At 34.4% G+C, this 22,875-nt stretch overlaps 1 protein-coding gene across 1 annotated transcript in view; it reads left to right on the top strand.

The window, feature by feature from the left end:
* The first annotated feature begins 1,686 nt into the window (after positions 1–1,686).
* ptprna (protein tyrosine phosphatase receptor type Na) overlaps positions 1,687–22,875 on the top strand; it is a 37,720-nt gene continuing 16,531 nt past the window's right edge. The window contains exons 1-5 of the mRNA XM_059343412.1: positions 1,687–2,016; positions 7,939–7,989; positions 20,029–20,139; positions 21,425–21,554; positions 21,718–21,865. Coding sequence (XP_059199395.1) covers positions 1,941–2,016; positions 7,939–7,989; positions 20,029–20,139; positions 21,425–21,554; positions 21,718–21,865 — 516 coding nt within the window. The 5' untranslated portion in view covers positions 1,687–1,940. The remainder of the gene's footprint in view (positions 2,017–7,938; positions 7,990–20,028; positions 20,140–21,424; positions 21,555–21,717; positions 21,866–22,875) is intronic.

Raw genomic sequence — 22,875 nt, 5'->3', positions numbered from 1 at the left:
ACACCAGTCTTCAGTGACGGTGTGCTTCTCTGACACATTCAGTGCGGAATGGATCTATTGAGATAAATATCAAGAGTTGAACCTTCTGTTTAAGCATTTCTAAAGTGTCAGATTGAGAGACAAAGATGTGTAATCCCTAGGATCATGCAAAAGGCCTCACTAACTCCTACACAGGAGCAAGACACAGACTTGTTTTAGAGTTGTTTAAGCCACTTTTTACTGTTGTTTTGTGTCTCTTTGTAGTTGTCTTATGCCTCTTTGTAGTCAATTTCTATCTCTTTGTAGCTGAGTTGTATCTCTTTGTGTTCATTTTGTCTCTTTACGTAGTTATTATTTGTCACTTTGTAATTGTTTTGGTCTCCTTGTAGTTATTGCTTGTCTGTGATTGTTTCGTCTCTTTTGTGTTAATTTTATCTCTTTGTGGTTGTTTCATGTCTCTTTGTAGTCATTTTGTCTTTTTGTAGTCGTTTACCGCCATTTTTATTATTATTATTATTATTTTGTCTCTGTTGTTTACTTGCAGCGGTTTTAAATCTCTTTGTCGTCACTTTGTCTCTTTGTAGTTGCTTTGCGTCTCTTTGTAGTCATTTTGTCTCTTTGTGGTTGTTTATCCCCTTTTTTATAGTTGATATGTGTCCTTTTGTTTCTCCTTATGTGTTGTTGCAGTGGTTTTGAATCCATTTTAAGTCATTTTGTGTCTCTTTGTAGTTGTTCCACACCTCTTTGTAGTCAATTTCTGCATCTTTGTAGTTGCTTTGTGTCTCTTTGTTGTCATTTTGTCTCTTTGTGGTTGTTTACCCCCATTTTAAACGTATTATTATTTTATCTCTGTTGTTTACTTGCCATGGTTTTAAATCTCTTTGTCGTCACTTTGTCTCTTTGTAGTTGCTTTGTGTCTCTTTGTAGTCATTTTGTATGTTTGTGGTTGTTTATCCTCCTTTTTTTATATATAGTTGATGTGTGTCTCTTCGTTTCTCTTTATGTCTCCTTGCAGCAGTTTTTGAATCTCTTTGTAGTCATTTTGTGTCTCTTTGTAGTTGTTTCTCCCCTTTTTTATAGTTGTTGTTTGTATCTTTGTTTCTATTAATGTCTCCTTGCAGCCGTTTTGAATCTATTTGTTGTTACTTTGTTTCTCTTAGTAGTTGCCTTGTGTCTCTTTGTTGTCATTTTGTCTTTTTGTGGTTGTTTATCCCTATTTAATAATTGTTGTTTGTCCTTGCAGTAGTTTTGCATCTTTTTGCAGTCAGTCTGTGTCTCTTTGTAGTCATTTTATGTCGTCTAATATTTTAGGCCTATTCAGTGATCCATCCAGCACCTGAGAACTATCCTGTGCCTAATACTTAAGAATTCACGACAGCTTACAAACATGTAATAAATCCAGTGTCTTTATTTTTTTTTTAAAGCGTTGCCTATAAACACCACTATAAGATCTGACCCTTGGATGTGTGTAGCCTACCTTATTTGCATACCTGCAAGCTGTCGATGCATTCCTCACGTTTTGTGCGCATGTATGCACGTTACTGAATAATGTATGCATGACGTTTATGAATAGGTGGGATAAAAAAACAACAAGGCTCATCTCCCTCCGGGTGCCGACGCCGTGATGACGTATGTGCAGGTCGGCCCCCGCTGCCTCAGAGCTCCCTGCTTCTTCTTCTTTCTACGTTATTTCCGCAGTCGTGCGGTGCTGAATCGATACTACATCCTCAAACCCCGCCTTTTCACTGTGAGGAATTAATTTTTTTTTTGTACCCCCAGCCATTCATTTATATTTTTCCGTCACATGGGCTGTTTGGGTGCAATGTGAGCTGTCGACACACTGGCTGCGGCTCGTCTGTAAATGATGGGGATATAAAAAAAAAAATTAAAATTAAAAAAGAGAGAGAGAGAAAGGAGTCCGCATCTTTCTGTCTGCATCTCCTCCGAGGCTTCACAGGATCATGCAACACCTCAAGCCATGGCGAGCTGTGCTGCTTTTAACCGTGCTGTGCCAGCCGGGACTCTCAGATAAATACGGTAAGAGGATGGAGGTGATGATGGCACACTCCTTACCAGAAATATTCGTCATTTTCCTGTGATATTCCCACTGGAATAATGTGTCTAAGTAGCTAAAGACTTCACGGTGATCTCATCCTAGGAAATCCTCATCCAGGATACTTTATCCCCTGTGGCATCACTCTAATGCTCCTGTTATAGTCATACAGAGACTACCTGCTATACATTTATCTGTATTTGTGAGTAATTCCTAATGATTTGCCACAGAAAGCTGGGCTGTGTGGTTAAATGTGGAGATAATGAGATTATACTGAGCTGCAGGAGAGGATAACCTAATGATTTTGGTTCAGAGAGGGAGGATGCAAAGAGTGATAGGGAACAAACTGTTTCATTTCTTTTTCGACTAGAGCCTTTAAAAGAATTAAGATCCATGTTGTGCTGCAACTGACATTATGTTTTTATATTAATAATAGATTAGGAAAGCCAAATCCACTTGTTTAGGATGAATGACTAATGCACCGGCTAACATACTGTATGATTTAAAATGAAAATAAAAAGCATAATTATGCTTTAAACGTAAAATAAGAGACTAAAAGTTGTGCAATAAGACTAGAGAAAATACTGTTTAAATCAGAGATATACTGTAAGTTACATATATTCGTAATTTCATTTGAAAAAATAAAAAAAACAAGTTAATTGGAATTATTTCCTACATTTTAAAAAATGTGTTTACTGACGCCTGATGAATGTCACTTTTCACCCTCAGCAGCAGAAATGGCTGTGACACAAACAGTCATAGCTGTTTTAATACGATAAAAAATGGCAGTAGTAGCACTTATATGTCTTCTTCATTATTGCTAAAGATTGACTGATTTAGTATTTTTCTGTTTGATTGGTGCACTGAACTCACATAATCATTTTTGATTAATTAAATGATGCAACAGGTGAAATGTCACATTCCTTATATCCTTTCAGATTTCCATCTAAATATAGTTTTATTGATTTATTATTGATATATTATGTCCATCTGAATATAGGTTTTATTGATTTATTGCTGACAAACACACAGAGACCCTGTTTGACGTGTGTAGCAGGAGATTTGTGAACTACGGAGTTAATTGCCCCTCAGATTCTCTCTGACAAAAACAAGTGAGCATAGTTTTGTTCTGACAGAAAGGCTGCTACCCCCATAATTGTCCCTCCACCTGTCATTTTACTAATTGAAAATTTTTTTATATGCTTTATTACTTCTTAAGCATTATCATTTAAGTGCAATCACTCAAATTAAGCAATTGATTACAGTTTAATTTAGACATAAAGCTCCTTATTGTGATCTTGGATTCTAAATCTCTATGCTGAATTGTCAGATTGTTGAAAGTATTAGTTTGAACACCATATTAGAACACGTCTTTGAACAGATATGTGCATGCAAATGCTCGAAACATGTATAAAAGATAAGATAAGAATAGATAAGATGATAAGATATGACTATTTATCCTGCAGTGGGGAAATTTAGTTGTCACAGCAGCTCAAGATACAGACAAATGATATAGAAGACAGAATAGGATTTAAAAAATAATACATATAAATACATTCTATATACATTCTATATCTATTTATCTATCTATCTATCTATCTATATATATATATATATATATACATTTCTGCTATAAAACAAGCAACATTTGACACAAAATGCTGGCTCAAGATACAGACATAGATATAGAAGACTGAATAAGAATATACAAAAATAAGACGTATAAATACATTTTATATCTATTTTCTATCTATCTATCTATCTACAAGCAACATTTGACACAAAATGCTGGTAAAATACTTATTTCTGTGCTATTTGTCATTAAAAATCACACACTATTGAACAACATCTATGAGAAATTACTATATCATTTAAAAACCCAAACAATAAAGAAAAGACAGCTCAGTGGGAATCCATTCTGCAAGTGTCTGAGATTTCAGCACCATGGAGAGAAACCACTGTTGCTTCTCTTTGTCCATTCATCCATTATCTCTGTTCTGTCACACATGCATCCATCCATCTGTTCATTTGATTATCCACCCATCCGTGTGTCCCACTGTCCGTCCTCACACATTCAGCACCGTGTTCATGCTGGAGCTCATGTCTCTGCCGCCAGCCATTTCCTTAAGGGCGGAAGATGTCCTGTTGCTATGACAAACACTGTATAAAGGTCAGGTTCCACCTACGATTGGTCACCAAACGTATCAGATTCATGATCACATTTGTGCTATTTGTATTAGTTTTTCTATTTTGAATCAACATAATTGTTCTTACAAAAACACAATTATTTTTGCTGTTGGCCTCAGGAAGATAATTGTAATATTTAACTTGCATTTATTAACTCTATGGGCGATTTTGTCCATTTTTTTAATCCTTTTTATGTCTTTTTGTGTCTTTTTTAGTTATTTTGTGTCTTTTTTTGGTCATTTTGTGTCTTTTTTGGTCATTTTGTGTCTGTTGTGTCTTTTTTGGGTCATTTTGTGTCTTCTGTGTTCTTTAGGTCATTCTGTCTTCTCATTTTGTGTCTTTTTTTGGTTATTTTGTGTCTTTTTTTGGTCATTTTGTGTCTTCTGTGTTCTTTAGGTCATTCTGTCTTCTCATTTTGTGTCTTTTTTTGGTTATTTTGTGTCTTTTTTTGGTCATTTTGTGTCTTTTTTTGGTCATTTTGTGTCTTTTTTTGGTCATTTTGTGTCTTTTTTTGGTCATTTTGTGTCTTTTTTAGTCCTTTAGTCCAACATAAAATGTGATTTTGAATCTTTTTTTTTACTTTCAAAACTCTATCATGCTCAATAAAAAAAAATGTTGCAAATGTGAACAAAGGTTGCAAATATAACATATACGAGGGTTCCATCCAGTTCTATCATTTTATACTAAATATATTTGAGCTTGTCTCCAGTTTTACTTGGTATATCATCATCAAACTGAAACTGGCCTCATGGAGTCATGTTTTGGAGCTTTTGGAGACTCCAAAGGGTTAAATCAGAGGAAATTAAATTAAAATGAGATCCTAAGAAGATAACCAGTTTTAAAATTAGCTACATTTCTGCAGCATTGTTGCCATTTGTTTCTTTGTTTTAGCTCCATGTTGCTTTATTGGCCCAACACTACCAGATGTCCTTCCCTGGAAAACCAATCAGTGTTTGATGACGAAGTGTGGCATTTACGCACAGTGTCCTGTCAACACTGTGGTGATGTGTGTGTGTGTGTGTGTGTGTGTGTGTGTGTGTATCAGTCCCTCAACAGTTACTCACAGAGCTTATTATTTCAGCTACACATGAAGATACACTGAAGCTTCCACAGGTCTCTGAGATAATAGGCACATTTCAAACACTGTTGCTGTGTTTAAGAAATCATCAATTGTGTGCATAAGACTGAGGGAAAGATTTACTCCAAATAATGCAACATAAAACAGTAATTAGGTAATAAAAAGAACTATTACTTGCCCCAAATATTAATTAAAACATAACCTCAGGTTTTGAAGTATAAGAACCGAGACCCAAATATCCGTAAAGGAAAATTATGGGGGATATACCACAGAACAAGTTGATCACATAAAACACATTTATGATGTTTTTAAAAAAATAAATACTAGCCCTAAATGTCAAAGATCTGTGATGTGACATAAACGTTACATTGGCCGTTTATGGTATTTGTGTTCATAATATTTCTTATTTTAAAATAAATAAACTAGACACATTTTCTGCTTACAGAAACACAAATGTGCCTTTTTCTTTGCATCTCCACAATATTTATCAAAATTGTGACATTCATAGTGCTGTTAAACAGCTAATTATTTGTCCGATTTGTTTTTAAGTAACACATAAATAATAAATAAAAACAAATAACCATTTGCCTTTTTGTTGTTTTTGTGCATCTCCATAACATATATCAAAATTGTGACAGGAAATATGGTCAGAACAAGTTAAATATAATACAGGACACCTTATTAATGGGTTAGAATTGTTAAATGGGTTTAATCTTAGATTCTAGAAGACTTAAAGTGTTTGTTACAAGGGTGTCACCATGGCTTCTTATGGGTTAATGCTTCAGAAAGCATCGACGAAATGCAAGATACTCATTTGCACAGAGAATGTGTGTGTGTGTGTGTGTGTGTGTGTGTGTGTGTGTGCAAAGAAAGTAGAGGTGAGTCACTGAAACTGCTATTAGGTTCTGCGTCACTTCATAAAATCTTCTCTATCCAAGTAGGTGTGAAGATAAACACTTAGTCCACTCATTCTGCCAGCCAGCTACTTAGCCACCATCTTTTTTTCATTCATTTTGGATTACATTACATTCACTCATGCACTGACAGATTTCACACCATTTATTCACTTTTTTTTTGTCTTGTTCATGCCGAAAAAAAGAGGAAAACATGTATCCTGAGTAGGGTCAAAAAGTGAGCTCTTGTGTGAAAGAGAAAGACAGAAAAATGATCCGTGCAGATTCTGCCCTGTTACATTCTTATCTGTCGTCAGCCACCTGCTCCTTCCCACACTGCCATACGCTCCAAGGTCTTACTCACCACCCTAAAATAAAAATATTCTTTAATTCAAAGCCGCTTCACCATGCAAAACCATATAATATACGTGCAAAGATGGCTAATAAAGAAATAAAACTAAACAAGTACATCAAATGATGTGGTAACACTTTACAATAACCATCATTTATAAATGGTAAACAGATAACTTATTAATGTTTAATCATCTTTTATAAACTGTTTATAGGCCATTTAGAATGGTAAATACATAATTTATTAATGTTTAATTAACTACATAATTTTTAAATAAGAAATAGATGGTATATTAATGTACGTTTATAGTAACTTTACCATTAACAAACAATTAAATTATAATTTATAGTTTATTAATAGTTTTAGTTGCACTCATAACATTTTTAACACCATATTTAGTATGTTAATGATTTTTAAATGATTCATATACCTTTAAGAAATTGGTTGAAAACATTTAAAGATTAAACACTTTGTAAATGGTTAATAATTGGTTTATAAACCATCTATAAACATCACTTAAAGAATTAACAATGGGAATAGTGAAGAAAAAAGTAACAAGAAAAAAGAAAACACCCAAAAAAAAACCAAGAATATAAAAGATTGCAAATCAAAGTCAGGACCTTTTATACATTATTTACACTTTATACATTTAATGCATTATAGCTATATTCATTGCATAGTAGTTAATATACCTTATGAACATATTATTCTATATTTTGTAATAGTATGTTAATATATATAAGGTTAATTTATTAATAACAATTTCATAATTAGTATATGTATCCAATGAGGTCAATTGACGATGTTATCAATGATGAAAATGAAGATATTGCCTAAAATTCTCCTTCAAATCAGCCTAATTTTGCAGTTCAAATTATCTTTTTCCTGTCACAAATCAGTATCTCACATCCACAAAATGTAGGTCAGTGTTTATCTTCAGTCATGCTTATCAAATATATATTTGTAGAAACACTGATAGCCTGTTCCACCTCCCAAACAACATTTTGATCATTGCAAAACTGTCCGAGTGCAAATAAGATAATTTTGCATTTCAAGGTCCCCAGAAGTTGCAGGTGTTTTGCTGATGAATGACACCACTTAGGTTTGAGGAGGCTTTTAAAAAAAATGTCCTTGTGCAATTATATAAAAGTCATATAAATGATAAGTGGTGTGTGGGTTGACTTTGACGTTCCAATATAAAAGACAGGGTGCATGTGTTTTAATAGTACATTTGAAGCTGATTATAACAGGTGAGCCGGGGTTAAGCTCACTCTATTGTGTTCTCTGTGCAACCCGGAGAAATGTGAGGTAAAGCAGTCGTTACCATGGAAATTGCTGTGAAAAATTTTCACTTTGAGTACTTTGAGTTAGCCCTCTCTTTGTCTTTCTACCTCAGGTTGCCTGTTTGAGAGAAAACTGTGCATGAGGGATCAGTTCTGCTCGGATGGTGAGTACAACACACACAAAATCTGACATAATCTCCCTCTAGAATGTGAACAATAAACTTTTCAGAAAGACTCCTTTCCTAATCCTTTCTCTACCTCTACAGCTGTTACATTATTCACACACACACACACACACACACACATACATCCTTGTACTTCTATCTTTGTGAGGGCCGATATGGACCAAAAGTCATATCCCGATATATTTAGGCTGAGTGTCGATATACGATATATATATCCTGATATTTTTAGGAGAACCATTTTTAATACCAAAGCTCCATAAAGAGCACATTTAAAGAAAAATATATCTTAAAATAGGCCAATCTTTTTCTGAAATAAATATATTTATATGAGAAAAGAATAACAAACATTACAAAAGAACTAAATATGATAAAACCCTAGTAAGGGCAGCATTTATATAGAAAGAAAGAAAAAAAATTGAAATATACATATATATGCAATATGGTCTGATTCCATATCACATTTAAAAATATATCGATATATTGCCCAGCCCTATTTTCCTAAATGCAACTAAATGCCCAACCCTAGTATTAACCTAAACCCTAAAACAAGCCTTTTAAAGAAGTGAGGACTGGCTAAAATGTCCTCACTTCGCAAAAAATGTCCTCGCTCTGTTGGTTAAAAAAACCTGTTCCGGTCCTCACTATGTAGGAAGTACAAGAACACACACACACACACACACACACAATAGCACAAATCCTTGGTGTGAAAATCCACCACCACTAGGATTTTTCCTCTCTCAGCTCCATGTGTCTGTCTCTCACCGTCACCTGCCCCTCTCCCTCATCTTTATCTAAGCCCCTCCCCTGCTCCACTGTCTCCATGGCAACACTGACATCACCGTGAGGTCGACACCCCCACAGTTGTTGTGCTAATACAGCGATGAGTCACTGACGCACACTTACGCACTTCTCTGTGGAAATTGCACTTACGCACACCATCAGCCATTGGATGGAATACAGAATGGATCAGCGTAGTTGCAGCTCAGACTGAAGCAGAGCTGTTTATGCACATCTGTGGGTCTGAGGAGAGAATATGGGACACTAATGACTACTTAAAGGAGCAGTCTGCTTGGTTGAAATGAGCCCTTTGTCTCTCTGTCTCCTGCAGTGCAAAATAAAGTTTAAACAAGCTGTTTGTTACAAACTAACAATACTAATTGACCTCATTTTTAAGCCTGTGGGAGGAAAATTCTAAAGTCCACAGACAGTGTAAGCAGTCTCCATAGATACATACATGCAGGTCTCCCAGTGACTAACACATAAAGAATAAACAGCTACTGTGTTGAGTTGAGATTAAGAGGTCGAGCAACAGTGCAATCAATAGAAAACATCAATAATCTGTTCGCTTTTCATTAACTGAAGCAGCCAAACCATTGAAACATTATTTTCTGTGTTCACAAAATGAGTTATAACTAAAAATTAACTCCTTGATGTCTGTTTTACCTTGTGACAAAGTTTTAGATTTCAATTTTGCTTTATTTCAGAGAAATAATGATATAAAAACCACAAAATCCAACTCAAAACCAAAACAGTAATTGCACCTAACACAGTCTGCTTTGGACATATATACTAATTTAAACATAAAAATAATAGAAATTATAAGTTTATTTGAAAGGGAAATTATTATCTAGATAGTAATGAAGTAAACAAGTAAGATAAAATTATATTAAGACTAAAATATAACATTTCTTTATCATATTCAGTCTTAAATATACATATATTTAAATAGAGTTGTTAAACACTTATATAAAAACACTTTTTTATTCACTGAAAACAAAATATAAAAGCTGAAAGAAGACAACAACATTATAGTTACTGCACTCTGTTTTTGCATTACTATTAGAACCTTTTACAGCAATGCAGTAACTACGTTTTTGGGGTCAAAGGTCAAATAAATCATCATGATTTTTAAGCATAAAAATAACAGCATCAATACATGTAGAAATAAGTGTCATATCACTTATCTACATATAACCCATTTGGCTGGCCAGTTAAAAAACATTAAAAAAAACTTTAAAGCTACTTTTATGTTTTATCATCATAAGATTGTTTTTCTTAATTTTGTCCCTTTTTTCTTTTTTTTTCTTTTTCTTAAGTGGTTGTCATTTTGGTCTTGTAAAAAATGTAAAAACTCAATAAAAGTTGAATCATAAAAAACTATAAAGCAGTTTTTCTCAGTTTTACCTTTTGCATAGTTAGTAATTGCAGTTAGACTTTGTAGGACAGAATAGAGAGTTCTCTTAAACCAAGTAGTGTATAATGCATCTCTGTAAACTGATTAATGATTTACTTGCTGGTTATTCCAATTCTGGTAGCATGTTTGCTGAATTATCCAATAAAGAACATGTAACAACAGCTGAAATGTTTGCTGCTCTATTTCCCTGCATGCAGACATGCTTCATTAAAAATATATGGCAGTTATTGTTCCTTTTTTGTTTATCTTTTCAGCTGCACATTCAGCAGTTATTAAGTGACTTCAGCATTCTTGAAACAGGCTCGTCTGCTGACGTACCAGGAGTTGAATGGGAGTATCAGAGTATCAATGTCAATTTGGCCTCGCTGTGTTGAGTGATGTGGAGAGTGATGTCGTTCAGAGAGGAAACAGGCTTCTGCTGAAAGACAAACGAGAGGAGAAAGAGCAGTACGCCTTCTAGCTTAGCTTAGAAAATAAAAGCACTACATAATAACCAGACTCTGTGGATCATTTAAATTAACTTACCCCTCTATGGTTCGCATTATGATGCCAGTTAGGGAAAAAATGTGGGGTTTTTGTCTTACAACAGACTAAATAAATATGATCGGAAGATATTTTATTTTATTTATTTATTTTTTTTTTATTTTTTTTTTTTGGGGGGGGGGGGGGGGGGGGGGGGGGGGGGGTTTGTTGTCCGTAGGCAACATGAATGAATGAATGAATGAATGCTTTATTTCGGTTAAAGAAAAAAAAAAATCATGTTTTTACAAAAGAATCCATCAGACAGCAACCGAAAAAGGAATAGGCTGAAGATCCACTAAAGGCTTATTTTTGCAGATCCTGTACCATCTTACATTAACTGAATAATTCACATGGTTACAAAACAATACGAATGATAGCTTAAACTGAAAAATCAATTCAATCAATTTCATTGTAACCCTTGATCATTTTAGACTCATTATTATTATTATTATTATTATTATTATTATTATTATTGTTATTATTATAGTACCATAACGGTGCAGAAGTGGAAAAGAGAGAGGTTTTTTTCAATTTGAACATTATTTATTTAATTAATAAACATGTGTAAAAGATTCAGTAGATTCTACAAAACAATTTAAATTTAAAAACATCATAAAAGGAATTTTTTCAACCGGTTTCTTACAATATATTTTTTTCCAAATGGAAAAGGGCCAGGAAATGACGTTTTGAGTGTTTTTTTTTGTGGCGCAAAATGGCAAAGCTGTTAACTTTGTAAAAGTCTGAAAAATAGTGTTTCAATATGGCCTCCTGGAGGTCATGTGACAAATTAAAGCATTGCTATTGGTTCCCTATAGTCTTCCCTCTTTTTTAAAGTTTTGCATCACCCAAATACATGCATTATAGAAATTTGACAGGCCTAAAATAGGGCAACACTGTACCATGGAAGGTGAACAACATTTTTTGAATCAGTGATGTTTCATTTCCATCCACTAATGACAGAGAAGCTATCTTATTTAACAGCATCCTCTACAGTTTTATCAAGCAGTGGTTCATCCACAATCAGCCTTTTTTGTCCCAAATGTCAAAGGTTTCTTTTAGTTAAAGTTTCTTTTTGCTGCCTGTTATGAGTGATAGTGAAGATGGATTGTTTTCTCTCTGTGTTGGTGTGTTATGTGGAATACTCAGCTTCTTTTAGCAGCTCTCAGCAGTTGTTTATTTGTGTGTGTGACAGGATGTGTGGCTGGCTCTTATAGACGTGGCTCTGTGCCAGACAGACTGGCAGTTTTTCAGCTTCTTACTGTTACACAGTTTCAATACATTCGGTAGAAGAAATCAACCCCTTGGATTTGTCTGCATTTCTGCCAAAGTTAGTTATAAAATGTGGTCTGACACTTCACAATTGTGGACAAGCTACACTTTCCTGCATTAGTAACATTAAGAATAAAACATATTTTGGTGCATTTATTAAAGTATTTGTTTGATGAAGTTTAAACCATACAAAACTGCTTAATCACATTGATCTGAAATATCAATATAATGAAGCAGTTTTCAGCTATTTGAGAGTCATTAGTGGGGATGCGCCAATCTGATATTCAGTATCTCTATCGGGCCGATATAGGCCAAAATCATTGGATCGGATATCAGAAGAAAAAAACCTAACTATGGAAAAAATTATCAGACCAATTTTTTCTTCAATTTCTTGTTCATTTTAATGCCTGGTACAACTAAAGGAACATTTGTTTGCACAAATATAATGATAACAACAAAAATAGCTCATAAGAATTTATTTTAGGAGCTGATATCTAGACATTTAACAAGGTTTTCTTGATAATGATTCTGGTTATTATCAATGAAACCATGTTAAATGTCTAGATATCAGCTCTAAAATTAAACTCTTAGTTTAAATATCTCAGATATTTTTGTTGTTATCATTATATTTGTCCAAACAAATGTACCTTTAGTTGTACCAGACATTAAAATGAATAAGAAATTGAAGAAAACCGATATATATCGGTATCGGTATATATACCGAAATAATCCGATCCGATCAATAAGTCCAAACTATTATGGAGATGCTTCACTAAACTTTGGCCGACCTGCTGTAGGGAGAGATGAGCAGTTAGTGGTATTTAGGTATTTGAATTTGAATGTATTTCTTCCTTTAGGGGAGTAGTTATTTCAGAGTTTGAGCGTGATGTAGATTCTGAAAAAAAAATGTTTTAACAGCTTAGTTGTTCAAGGGAAAATAGACTGTATAAGATTGGAATCTGTACCAGAAAAAGTGGTATGGTGCCATCCCTAGTCAATAGTTTATATCGCATGCATTTGTCTATTACAGTGAGTTTAATAAGGACAGATCACACTTATATGGATTTATTATGCATTAATGTAGATAATTCCAAAAGGTTCCCTTTCTTTTTTCTCTGTATGTTGTTACAGCGCTTCTCTCCTGTAGCGTCTGTTAGTGTGAGGTCTGTTTTATACAGGATAAGGTCAGACTTTGTCACCCAGACGTTGTTCACCAGCTGCTTCCTGAGGAGCTGCCTTGGTGGATGTCAGCTCGTTGTACAACAGCTACCTGGGCAGTCCACTAGGGCAGCTGTTCTCTACCTTTTTGAGTCGCGACCCCCAATTTAACATGCATGTTGTTCACTGAACAGAATCTCACAGTTCAGATCAGACAAACTCAGTTGATACGACGAATTTTGGACAAATAATGAAGCAGACAACAACTAAAACATCCCTCTGTCTGTGCATTTATATATTTTATAAATTTATTTTATCGTTACTTTTAATCTAAGTCCTTTGCTATAAGTTTAAAGGTCCATTCTGACCTCCTGAGTGTGTAACAGTCAGCTTCAAGCCAGAGACTCCTTGGAAAGTAACAACTTGATACTTTGGGATTTGTCAGAAAAGACACAAAATTACCCAAAAAAGAATCAAATTGACCACAAAATGACACAAAATTATCAAAAAAAGACACAGAATGACCAAAAAGTGACATAAAATTAAGGGAAAAAAAGGACTCAAATTGACCACAACATAACAAAAAAGACCCAAAAAAGAAACAAAATGGCCGAAAAAAAGACACAAACTGCCCACAAAATGTTCAAAAAAAGACACAAAATGATCAAAAAAAGACACAAAATGATCAAAAAAAGACAGAAAATGAACTAAAAAAAAAAGACACAAAATGAACAAAAGACTTTAAATGACCAAAAAGACTAAAACACATGAACACTTGAACACAGTGGAGACAGAGCTGTCTTCCAAAATGATTTGGCGACCCCCAGAAATCATCTCGCGACCCCAATTGGTGTCCCGACCCCAAGGTTGAGAACGTTTAGTGGCTCTTCTGCAGCACATGCACATAAAGGGTTGAGATGCAAATGTAAATCAATCACAACTGACAAATAAAGATCAATAAGAAAACCAATTTGTGGCATGAATTGACTGTGAACACACACACTTTTCTTCCTTAATCTGCTGTATAATGCTGCACCAATGCTTGTCATTGCAATTAATTTGACAAAAAAAAAATTCCAGATTTTCTGTTTTTAAATCGTGTAATTTTGAGCCAAGCTTTCACATTTCACTTGTCCAAAAGCTAAATACGGCTTTATGCTCCCTGCACAAAAGCGATACCCACAGAAATAACCCCAGCTCCAGAAATAGTCCTAATCCAATCAATCCATGCAGTTTGCTGTCTTCTCTCCATTCATCTTCCATCCCTTTCTCTCCTGGCGCTCCTCTTCTCTCTGTCATCAGTCAGCTCACCACCAGGAATAGGAGCAACTGTATTTCTCCAGTGCACTTCATTGCCAGGATACAATATCTTGCATCACATCACCAACATCAAGTGTTCGTAATTTGATTATAGATTTCACTGAGTGAGATTGAAAATAGTCGGGACAGATTCACAACTACACTGTAACAAATTGCTGTAAGAAAAACAGCCAAATTGTGACCTTAACATACTGTTTTCCATTAAAAAGGTATTATACTGTAGAAAACAATGCATTCTGGGAAATATTTGTAGGTAGCTTGCCATTTCCCATAAAATATATGATGTATATATGTGATATTTTCTAAGTCTCTTCTTGTATACATTTTTTTAATGCACTGCAAAAAAAGAAAAGTTGGGTAAACTCAAAATTTCAAGGCAACAAACTTCGATAAAATTTTAAGTTGGACAATTAAACTAAATATTTTAAGTTTTGTTTTTGAATTTGCTCAACTCTGAATTCAGATTTTTGTCAACTCAAAGTTGTACTACTAATTTATAATTTTACATTGTAATAACTTTTAATCCTTACTTCTGCTAACTTCTGCAATGTGCTGAAGTGGCACGATTGTAACGCCGCTATGAAATGTCAGCTAATGTTGCCACAATTTTGAGGTAGCATTGATACGCTAATGGCTACTCTTGTAGCTGTAGCAAGCAGCGCCGCTAGCATCAGTTAGCCGCTAGCATCAGTTAGCCGCTAGCATTAGTTAGCCGCTAGCGTTAGTTAGCCGCTAGCGTCAGTAGCCGTGAGCATCAGTTAGCCGCTAGCATCAGTTTTAGGCCAAAAAATACAAGTTGGCTTTTTTGCAGTGTGGCTGTATTTTACTTAACTAACTCATTCAGTATATGGTAATAAAGACAGTGCTTAATTCATAGTAATTGGCTTTAATTGACATTAATATGCTCTATTTACAAAAAATGACTGCATTGTATACTGCAACAATATTGCAACTAGCTTCAGCACTATACTGTGTTTTAGTCTACTTTAAAAATCAGTGAAATGCAGGATTTTACTCTAATTCAGTATGTGGTTTTATCACAGTACCATAGTGTAAAGTAGATAACAGTAAGGGAACTTTAAAAATTAACAGTAGAATGCTGCAACCCTGCTGCCAGTATTTTACTGTTAATGTATAAGACAATTGTTTACAGTACACTGTAAAAAAAAAAAGTGATGTTGCTTTTACAGAAAAAAAATGTCAGCTGTGGTTACCAGAATATTTCTGCAAAAAAAAAAAAATACAGTACAAATGTAAACAACTTTGCAGAACAACTTGAAAATTTAACTGGTATTCAATGCACAATAAGCAAAATATGTGCGTCCATGTAAATTTTGCATAAATAATTAGTATAAAAGCAGCATCATCCTGTTAAATTAGCAGCAAAGGACGGTATAAACTACAACTTTAAAATGTTTTTTTTTTAAATTACTACAGTTTTAGGATGTAAAATTTACAAGTTGTTCTGTAAAGATGTTGACATATGTACTGTATTTTTTATGGAAATATTCTGGTAACCACAGCTGCCAGTTTTTTTCTACAACAGGACATTTTTACAGTATATGTTTCTGTATTTGAAGTCAGACTGAGGATCAACTTGGTTACATGATAACACTATATTTAGTCTCACTATGATTATACACCCACCCACCCAGAATGAGTCAACTCACTGCAAAATAGGTACAAATGTGTCATTCTGTTTATTCTTCAATGAATAGAATGGCAAAAATAAGCTGTTTCCTATCACATTTTATGTCTAAAATAAACACATTAATCCAATCTAATCTGTTCAGTATAGCAATCCACTGTTTGACTGAGGCAGGTTGGGTTATGTGAGGTTTAGCCAGTGAATTGAAGGACTGTGGTGACTCATCAGTGCGCCACATAATACGTAGTCTGTTCTGCTTTCCCATCACATCGCAGTTTTCTTTTGCAGAAATATCTTCATTTTTTACTCACAGAGAGATTTCAGAATTCAAAGACAGTCATCTCACTGATGCATTCTCAATAACGGCAGCTCTAAATAATAAAGTCATACAGTTTTCTTCTCTCCTCCGAAATCTCTTCTCTGATGCTGAAGCAGCATTATGAGACAGTGGACACAGCTGTGTGTAATGGATCTATTTAATGTGTTATTTCCACTTTTTGAATTGAATTACTGACATAAATAAACTTTTCTATTATATTCTAATCTATTGAGATGCACATGTAGGCGAGGTGCTGAAAGCAATGATACCAATGTTTCATGCTATGCAATGTTTAAGTGCTATATACAGGCAGAATGAACAGTATCCACACTGCAAAAAAAATATTATTATTATTATTATTATTATTATTATTATTATTAAGAGTATTAATCTAGGCATGTTGTACGCTTAAAATAAGAAATTAACTCTTCAAACAAGATAAATTAAAGCTAAAAACAGCGATGAACTGGCCCGAGCAGAGTGCACTGACAATTATCATTATTATTTAAAAATATATATATTTAGAAGTGTTTGATAATTTATCTTGTTTAGGAGTTATTTCTTATTTTACACACAATACACAAATTGACCAAAAAAGACACAAAATTATCAAAAAAGACACAAAATTACCAAAAATATATGTAAAAATGACCACTTAAAAGACACAAATTGACAAAAAAATGACACAAATTGACCAAAAAAGACATAAACTGACCAAAAAAGACACAAAATGACCAAAAAATATACAAAATGAACAAAAGAGACACAAACTGGCCAAAAATAGATGCAAAAATGACCACTAAACAGACACAATGATCAAATTAACTCTTAAAACAAGATAAATTAAATCTGCAAGCAGCGATGAACTGGGACCGCGGAGTGACCTGACAAGGAAGTGTTAGATAATTTATCTTATTTTAAGAGATAATTTCTTATTTTAGTGTTCAACATGCTTATTTCTAAATTTAATAATCTTAATTCAAGAAATCTTGTCAAGGTAAATTATCTGTCCATGCAGCAAGATCATTTCCCTCAGATTTACTGTTTTTATCTTGTTATCACTTTTTTGCAGCGTACAGACTTTTAGTCATTGTTTCATGCCTGTTCATGGTTTTCCAGCGTCTCTTTCTGATCTCTTTGGGGTCGTTTTGTGTCTCTTGGTAGTAATTTTTAGTCTATTTAGTTGTTTAGTGTCTCTTTGTAGTACTTTTGTGTCTCTTTGTTGTCATGTTGTGGCCCTTTGTGGTTGTTTGCACCTTTTCATAGTCACTGTTTCTCTTGTTTCTCTTTGTAGTCTGATTGTGTCTCCTTGTCTCCTTATTTAATGCTACTTTGTTGTCATTTTGAGCCTCTTTATTTGGTTCTTATCTTCCCTTTGGACCCAACAGGCCTGTTCAGTAATCCATCCATGTAAAGCAGGACACTGGCTAGTTTAACCCATGGGGGATATACCACAGACCAAGTGGACCACATAGAACACATTTATGATGTTTTTTAAAAAAAAATACTACCCCTAAATCTAAAAAATCTGTGATGTGACATATATACGTTACATTGGCAGTTAGGGAATTTATGTTTATGATATTTTTTATATGACTAGACCCTTTCTGCTTACAGAAACACAAATTTACCTTTTTCGTTGCATCTCCACAACATTTAAATTTAATTTATCAATTGTGACATGATAGGATAGAATTTTTTTCTGTTTATATTTGGTCAAATGTACTTTAAATTGAACAGCAGAGCATATATTAATTCGAAATAATTCAAACAGCGAAAATAATTGAGTCGCCTGTTACCATTTTTGTTATCGTGACAAATACATCACATCAGGCTTGTTTGTTAATTTGTTCAGGAAATATGGTCAAAACAGGTTAAATGCAATACAGGACACCCTGTTAACGGATTAGACGTGTTAAATGGGTTTAAACTTAGCCTAGTAACAAAAAATAAGCTTTTTTGAAATTAGCTACTTTTTCACATTTCTGTTTCCAGTCACAGCCACATTTTGGAGAAGTCTCTTCTTGTCACAGTCACACAGTCTTGCTGAGGGATTTAATGAGTTAAGGTGAAGCATAAAGCTGAATATGGGAGATTATAGAACATTTAAAGTGTTTGCTACATGCGTGTGACCATGGGTTCTTATGGGTTAAGAGTTTTCTACTATTAAGTGCTCGATCCCCTGGTTACAGTCACTTTTCATTGTGGTTTATGTCCAAAAATAATAATTTATAATTGATTTAAAAGGGATGAGTAACCTAAATCATATATCTCAGCTAGGGTTGGCATAAGATACAGAATTGGTACATTTCTTCATGTGCAGATTTTCAAAATATGGATTAATTTCTGATCATATTTGCTGCAGAGATACGAGAACAATACTGAGCGTTTGTGTAGCCGTGAGGCTGCCTTCAGGTTAGCAGCTATTTCAAAGGACATTTTCTAAAGCACACACGCTGACAGTGGCAGCACCTTGTCAAAAGAAGTGACAAGCAGTATAAGTGTGTGGGCTGCACTTCAAAACTGTGACTCACTGCTGTGGGCTACTGCAGTGTGGGCTACATAAGAATTATGGATATTAATACAAAGTTCTGTACAGTATCAAGGACGGCTTCACTGGAATAAATCGCTTAAGTTTTAGGTAATACTTAATTAAAAATAACCGTTAGGGATGTGTCATAGTAGAAAACACAGGTTATTAATCACATTAGTAATGGCTTTGTTTTATTCAAGTGTCCCAGAAATACATGAGCCAGCATGAACAATACCAGGACCTTGAAATTGCAGCAGCTAAAGCAGGGGTCTCACACTCAAATTACCTGAAAAAAAAACTAAATTACTTAGAAAAGACACAAAATTACACAAAAAAAAGACACAAAATGACAGAAAAATAAATAAATTACTTAGAAAAGACACAAAATGACAAAAAAAAGACACTAAATTACTAAAAAAAAAAGACAAAAAATGACAAAAAAGATACAAAATGACCAAAAAAGATACAAAATGACCAAAAAATAGAAAGAATTATCTAAAAAGACACAAAATGATTTTGAAAAAGACACAAAATGACCCCAAAAACCTGACAAAATGACCAAAAAAAAGACAAAAATTACCAAAAAAAGACACAAAATGACAAAAAAGACAAAAAATTACCAAAAAATACAAAGAATTACCTACAAATACACAAAATGATTTTAAAAAAGACACAAAATGACCCTCAAAATGACCCAAAAAAGGCACAAAATTACTAAAAAAATATAGATTATTTTTAAAAGACACAAAATTACCAAAATAAAGACACAAAATTACAAAAAAAGTAATTAAAGTGACCTTCCACACACAACACGGTAAGTTACCATTCATATAAAACTGACATTAAACTTTCATATCAAGGTGAGGGCCACAAAATATCATCACGAGGGCCGCAATTGGCCCCCGGCCCGCGAGTTTGAGACCGATGAGCTAAATGGAGTTCAGCCATCATTAATACTGTTATTTACACCTGTCCTTTGATTCTGGGCCAGAAAGAAATTTACTGGCAAAATAAGGTTTAAACATGTTTTTTTTTGTGTGTTTGTGTGGTTCCAGACGGGCTGTTTGGTCAGTGTCGGGGCTCTAAGCAGGACCTGGTCCAGTACCAGGTGTCAGTTCCTGTTCTGAAGAGGATGCAGGAAGTCCTCAAACAGCTCATGCTGCAAGGTAAGATGATGCATCAAAAGTCTTCTGTTAGGCTACATGTTGAAGGGAATACGCTTCTAAAAAGCTGTGTAGAAAGTCAAAGTCAAAGACAACATAGTGTGTGATTTTTTTGTGTCTCTCTTCAGGATCATTTTAGGATTTTTTTATGTTTCTGTTATGTGTAATATAAATCTCAGGTACACAGGACCAAAGGGAACTCTGCTGTGTGGCACGACAGGTGCATCTCAATATATCAGAGCAGGGATGGGCAACTGGAGGCCCGGGGGCCACATACGGCCCGCACCCTCACTTGAAGTGGCCCTCAGTACAACTACATGCATTTGAGCATGAAATTTTAAAAGTGCAGTGTAAAAATGCACAAAATTACTTCTTGCAATTAATGTTTGTATCAGTGCCTCTGATCCTGAGCCTGTCATCATCCGCTTTGCTCTTAAAACTGGAAGTTTGCGCATAACTTTGTTTCATTATATTGAAACTGTGTTTCAGATTAATTCAAATGTGAGAGTATATTGTCGTGATGGTGATTATTTAATTATATGTGTGTTCTGGTCATTTGAGCATGATTAAACATGCCGCCTTTAATATGGCGATAAAAAAGTTTATTGCATTTTGTTTATTTTGAAGGTGTGGGGGATTGGGGGTGTGTCAACCCGGTTGGGACATAAAAGATGGTGCACGGGTAAAAAAGTTTGGGAACCGCTGGTTTAGTGTTTAGCATGTCAATACAAAGCAGTGCAGAAAAAATACAATGTACAGGGAGAAATCCATTTATTATACAAATACTACAACTCACATACTGATTGTGTTTGTTTGGGGTTTTTTTCTTGTTTTTTTTCTTTTATTAATTTAAACAAAACACAACATAAATCACAAACGAACAAACAAACAAATGGACAAACACAGTAAAAGAAAATTAAAAATAAAATAAAAAACACAACAAAATCACAAAACCAATCTAAATAAATAAATAAACTACAATAATAAATAAGAACTTTAACACATTAAAACTAAACAAGACACAAACAAACATCAAACATAATCCCCACATAAAACAAACAGTATATCAGTAAACTTGATAACCTAAGAGAAAATAATAAAGGGTTAAGTTAAATGCCAGCCTTCCACTTCAATAAACCTTTCCCACCTTTCCAAATACCGTCCAACATCACCATTCCTATTAGCAATATAACCTTCCAAAACAAAATAGCGTTTAATAAGCATCCTAAATTGATTAATATTCAAAGAATCTGCATTGACAGCTGATTGTGTTTGTGTGTGTGTGCAGGTCTTTCCTGGCAAGACGACATCACCCAATATATTTTATCAAAGGAGCTGAAGAGAGTTCCCCACACCACCCGCCCCGCCAGGCCCAACTCCTCTTCCTCCTCCTCTTCCTCCTCGTCTCATTCGTCCCAGTGAGTTCTCTCCAGTTACAGAGACCTTCAGAGAGAAACACACACCTCACACAAAACAAATGACTCACTCTGAGTCACCGTTTATTCCCCTCTGGACTCTTCCTTCCTTCCTCCCATCCCTCTGTATCCATCCTGATCCTCTTGTTTCTCTCTGGGTTGCCAGGTCCAAACAGAACATCCCCCACCACCACAGCTCTAAGTCGGGGTCCGCACCTCCTGGTGGCAACTATGTGGACTACATGATAGTGGAGCCTCCTCAGTCCCCGCTACGCATGCAGACCGCCTCCATGGACCCATACGCATACCACCAGGTACACACACACACACACACACACACACACACACACACACACACATTCTTGTACTTCTATCTTTCTGAGGACCCTCATTGGAACAGTTAATTCCCTTGCAAGGTTATAATAGTTTTGGATTTTTTGTTAGTTTTAGTTTTCATTTTGTTGTGAATTTTTGTTTTCAAATTCAGTTAGTTTTAATTAGTTTTTAGATTGAGTTTGCTAGTTTTAGTTTAGTTTTTATAAGTTTTAGTTTTTTGTAATGGGGTATTTGTTGGGTGGGAGATTAAAAGAGGTCACAGTAAAGTTTGCCTTTATTTCCTTTGTCTGATCCATCTTCATTATGTATGAAAAAAGTTGACAAAGACAAAAATGAAGGATATATTTACTATAATTTTAGTTAGTTTTGTAACCACACAATACAGTTTCAGTTAATTATCATTATCATGTAACCTTTAACCCTTAAAACAAAGTCTGAAATCTCAAAAAAGCCTTTAAAGAAGTGAGGACCGGCCGAAATGTCCTCACTTTGCAAAAATGTCCTCACTCTGTTGGTTAAAAACATGTTCCGGTCCTCACTATGTAGGAAGTACAAGAACACACTCACACACACACACACACACACATCTTTAGGGTCCAGTGGTAAATACATCAGAAACCTGCATTAAAGATAATTACAGCATCATCAAAGAAGAGAAAACACAAATAAAAAATGATAGTCTTAGATATCACAAATATGTAAACAGCAACGTTGTAATAGTTTTGGATTTTTCATTAGTTTTAATTTCGTTGTGATTTTTTAATTTCAAATTCAGTTAGTTTGAATTTGTTTTTAGAGTGAGTTAGTTTTTATTTTTTTGAAAATGCTTAGTTTTAGTTTTTTTGTAATTGGGTATTTGTTGGTTGCCAGATTTTTTTTTTAAAAAGGTCACAATAAATGTTTCCTTTATTTCCTTTGTCTGATCCATCTCAGCTCCAATAAGTTTATTAAGTCATAAAACCAGATAGATGAAATAGATTGCATATCA

The sequence above is a fragment of the Centropristis striata genome, chromosome 10 (genome assembly GCF_030273125.1).
Source record: "Centropristis striata isolate RG_2023a ecotype Rhode Island chromosome 10, C.striata_1.0, whole genome shotgun sequence".
NCBI classification, from domain to species: Eukaryota; Metazoa; Chordata; class Actinopteri; order Perciformes; family Serranidae; genus Centropristis; species Centropristis striata.
This window is presented reverse-complemented; position numbering and strand designations above follow the sequence as displayed.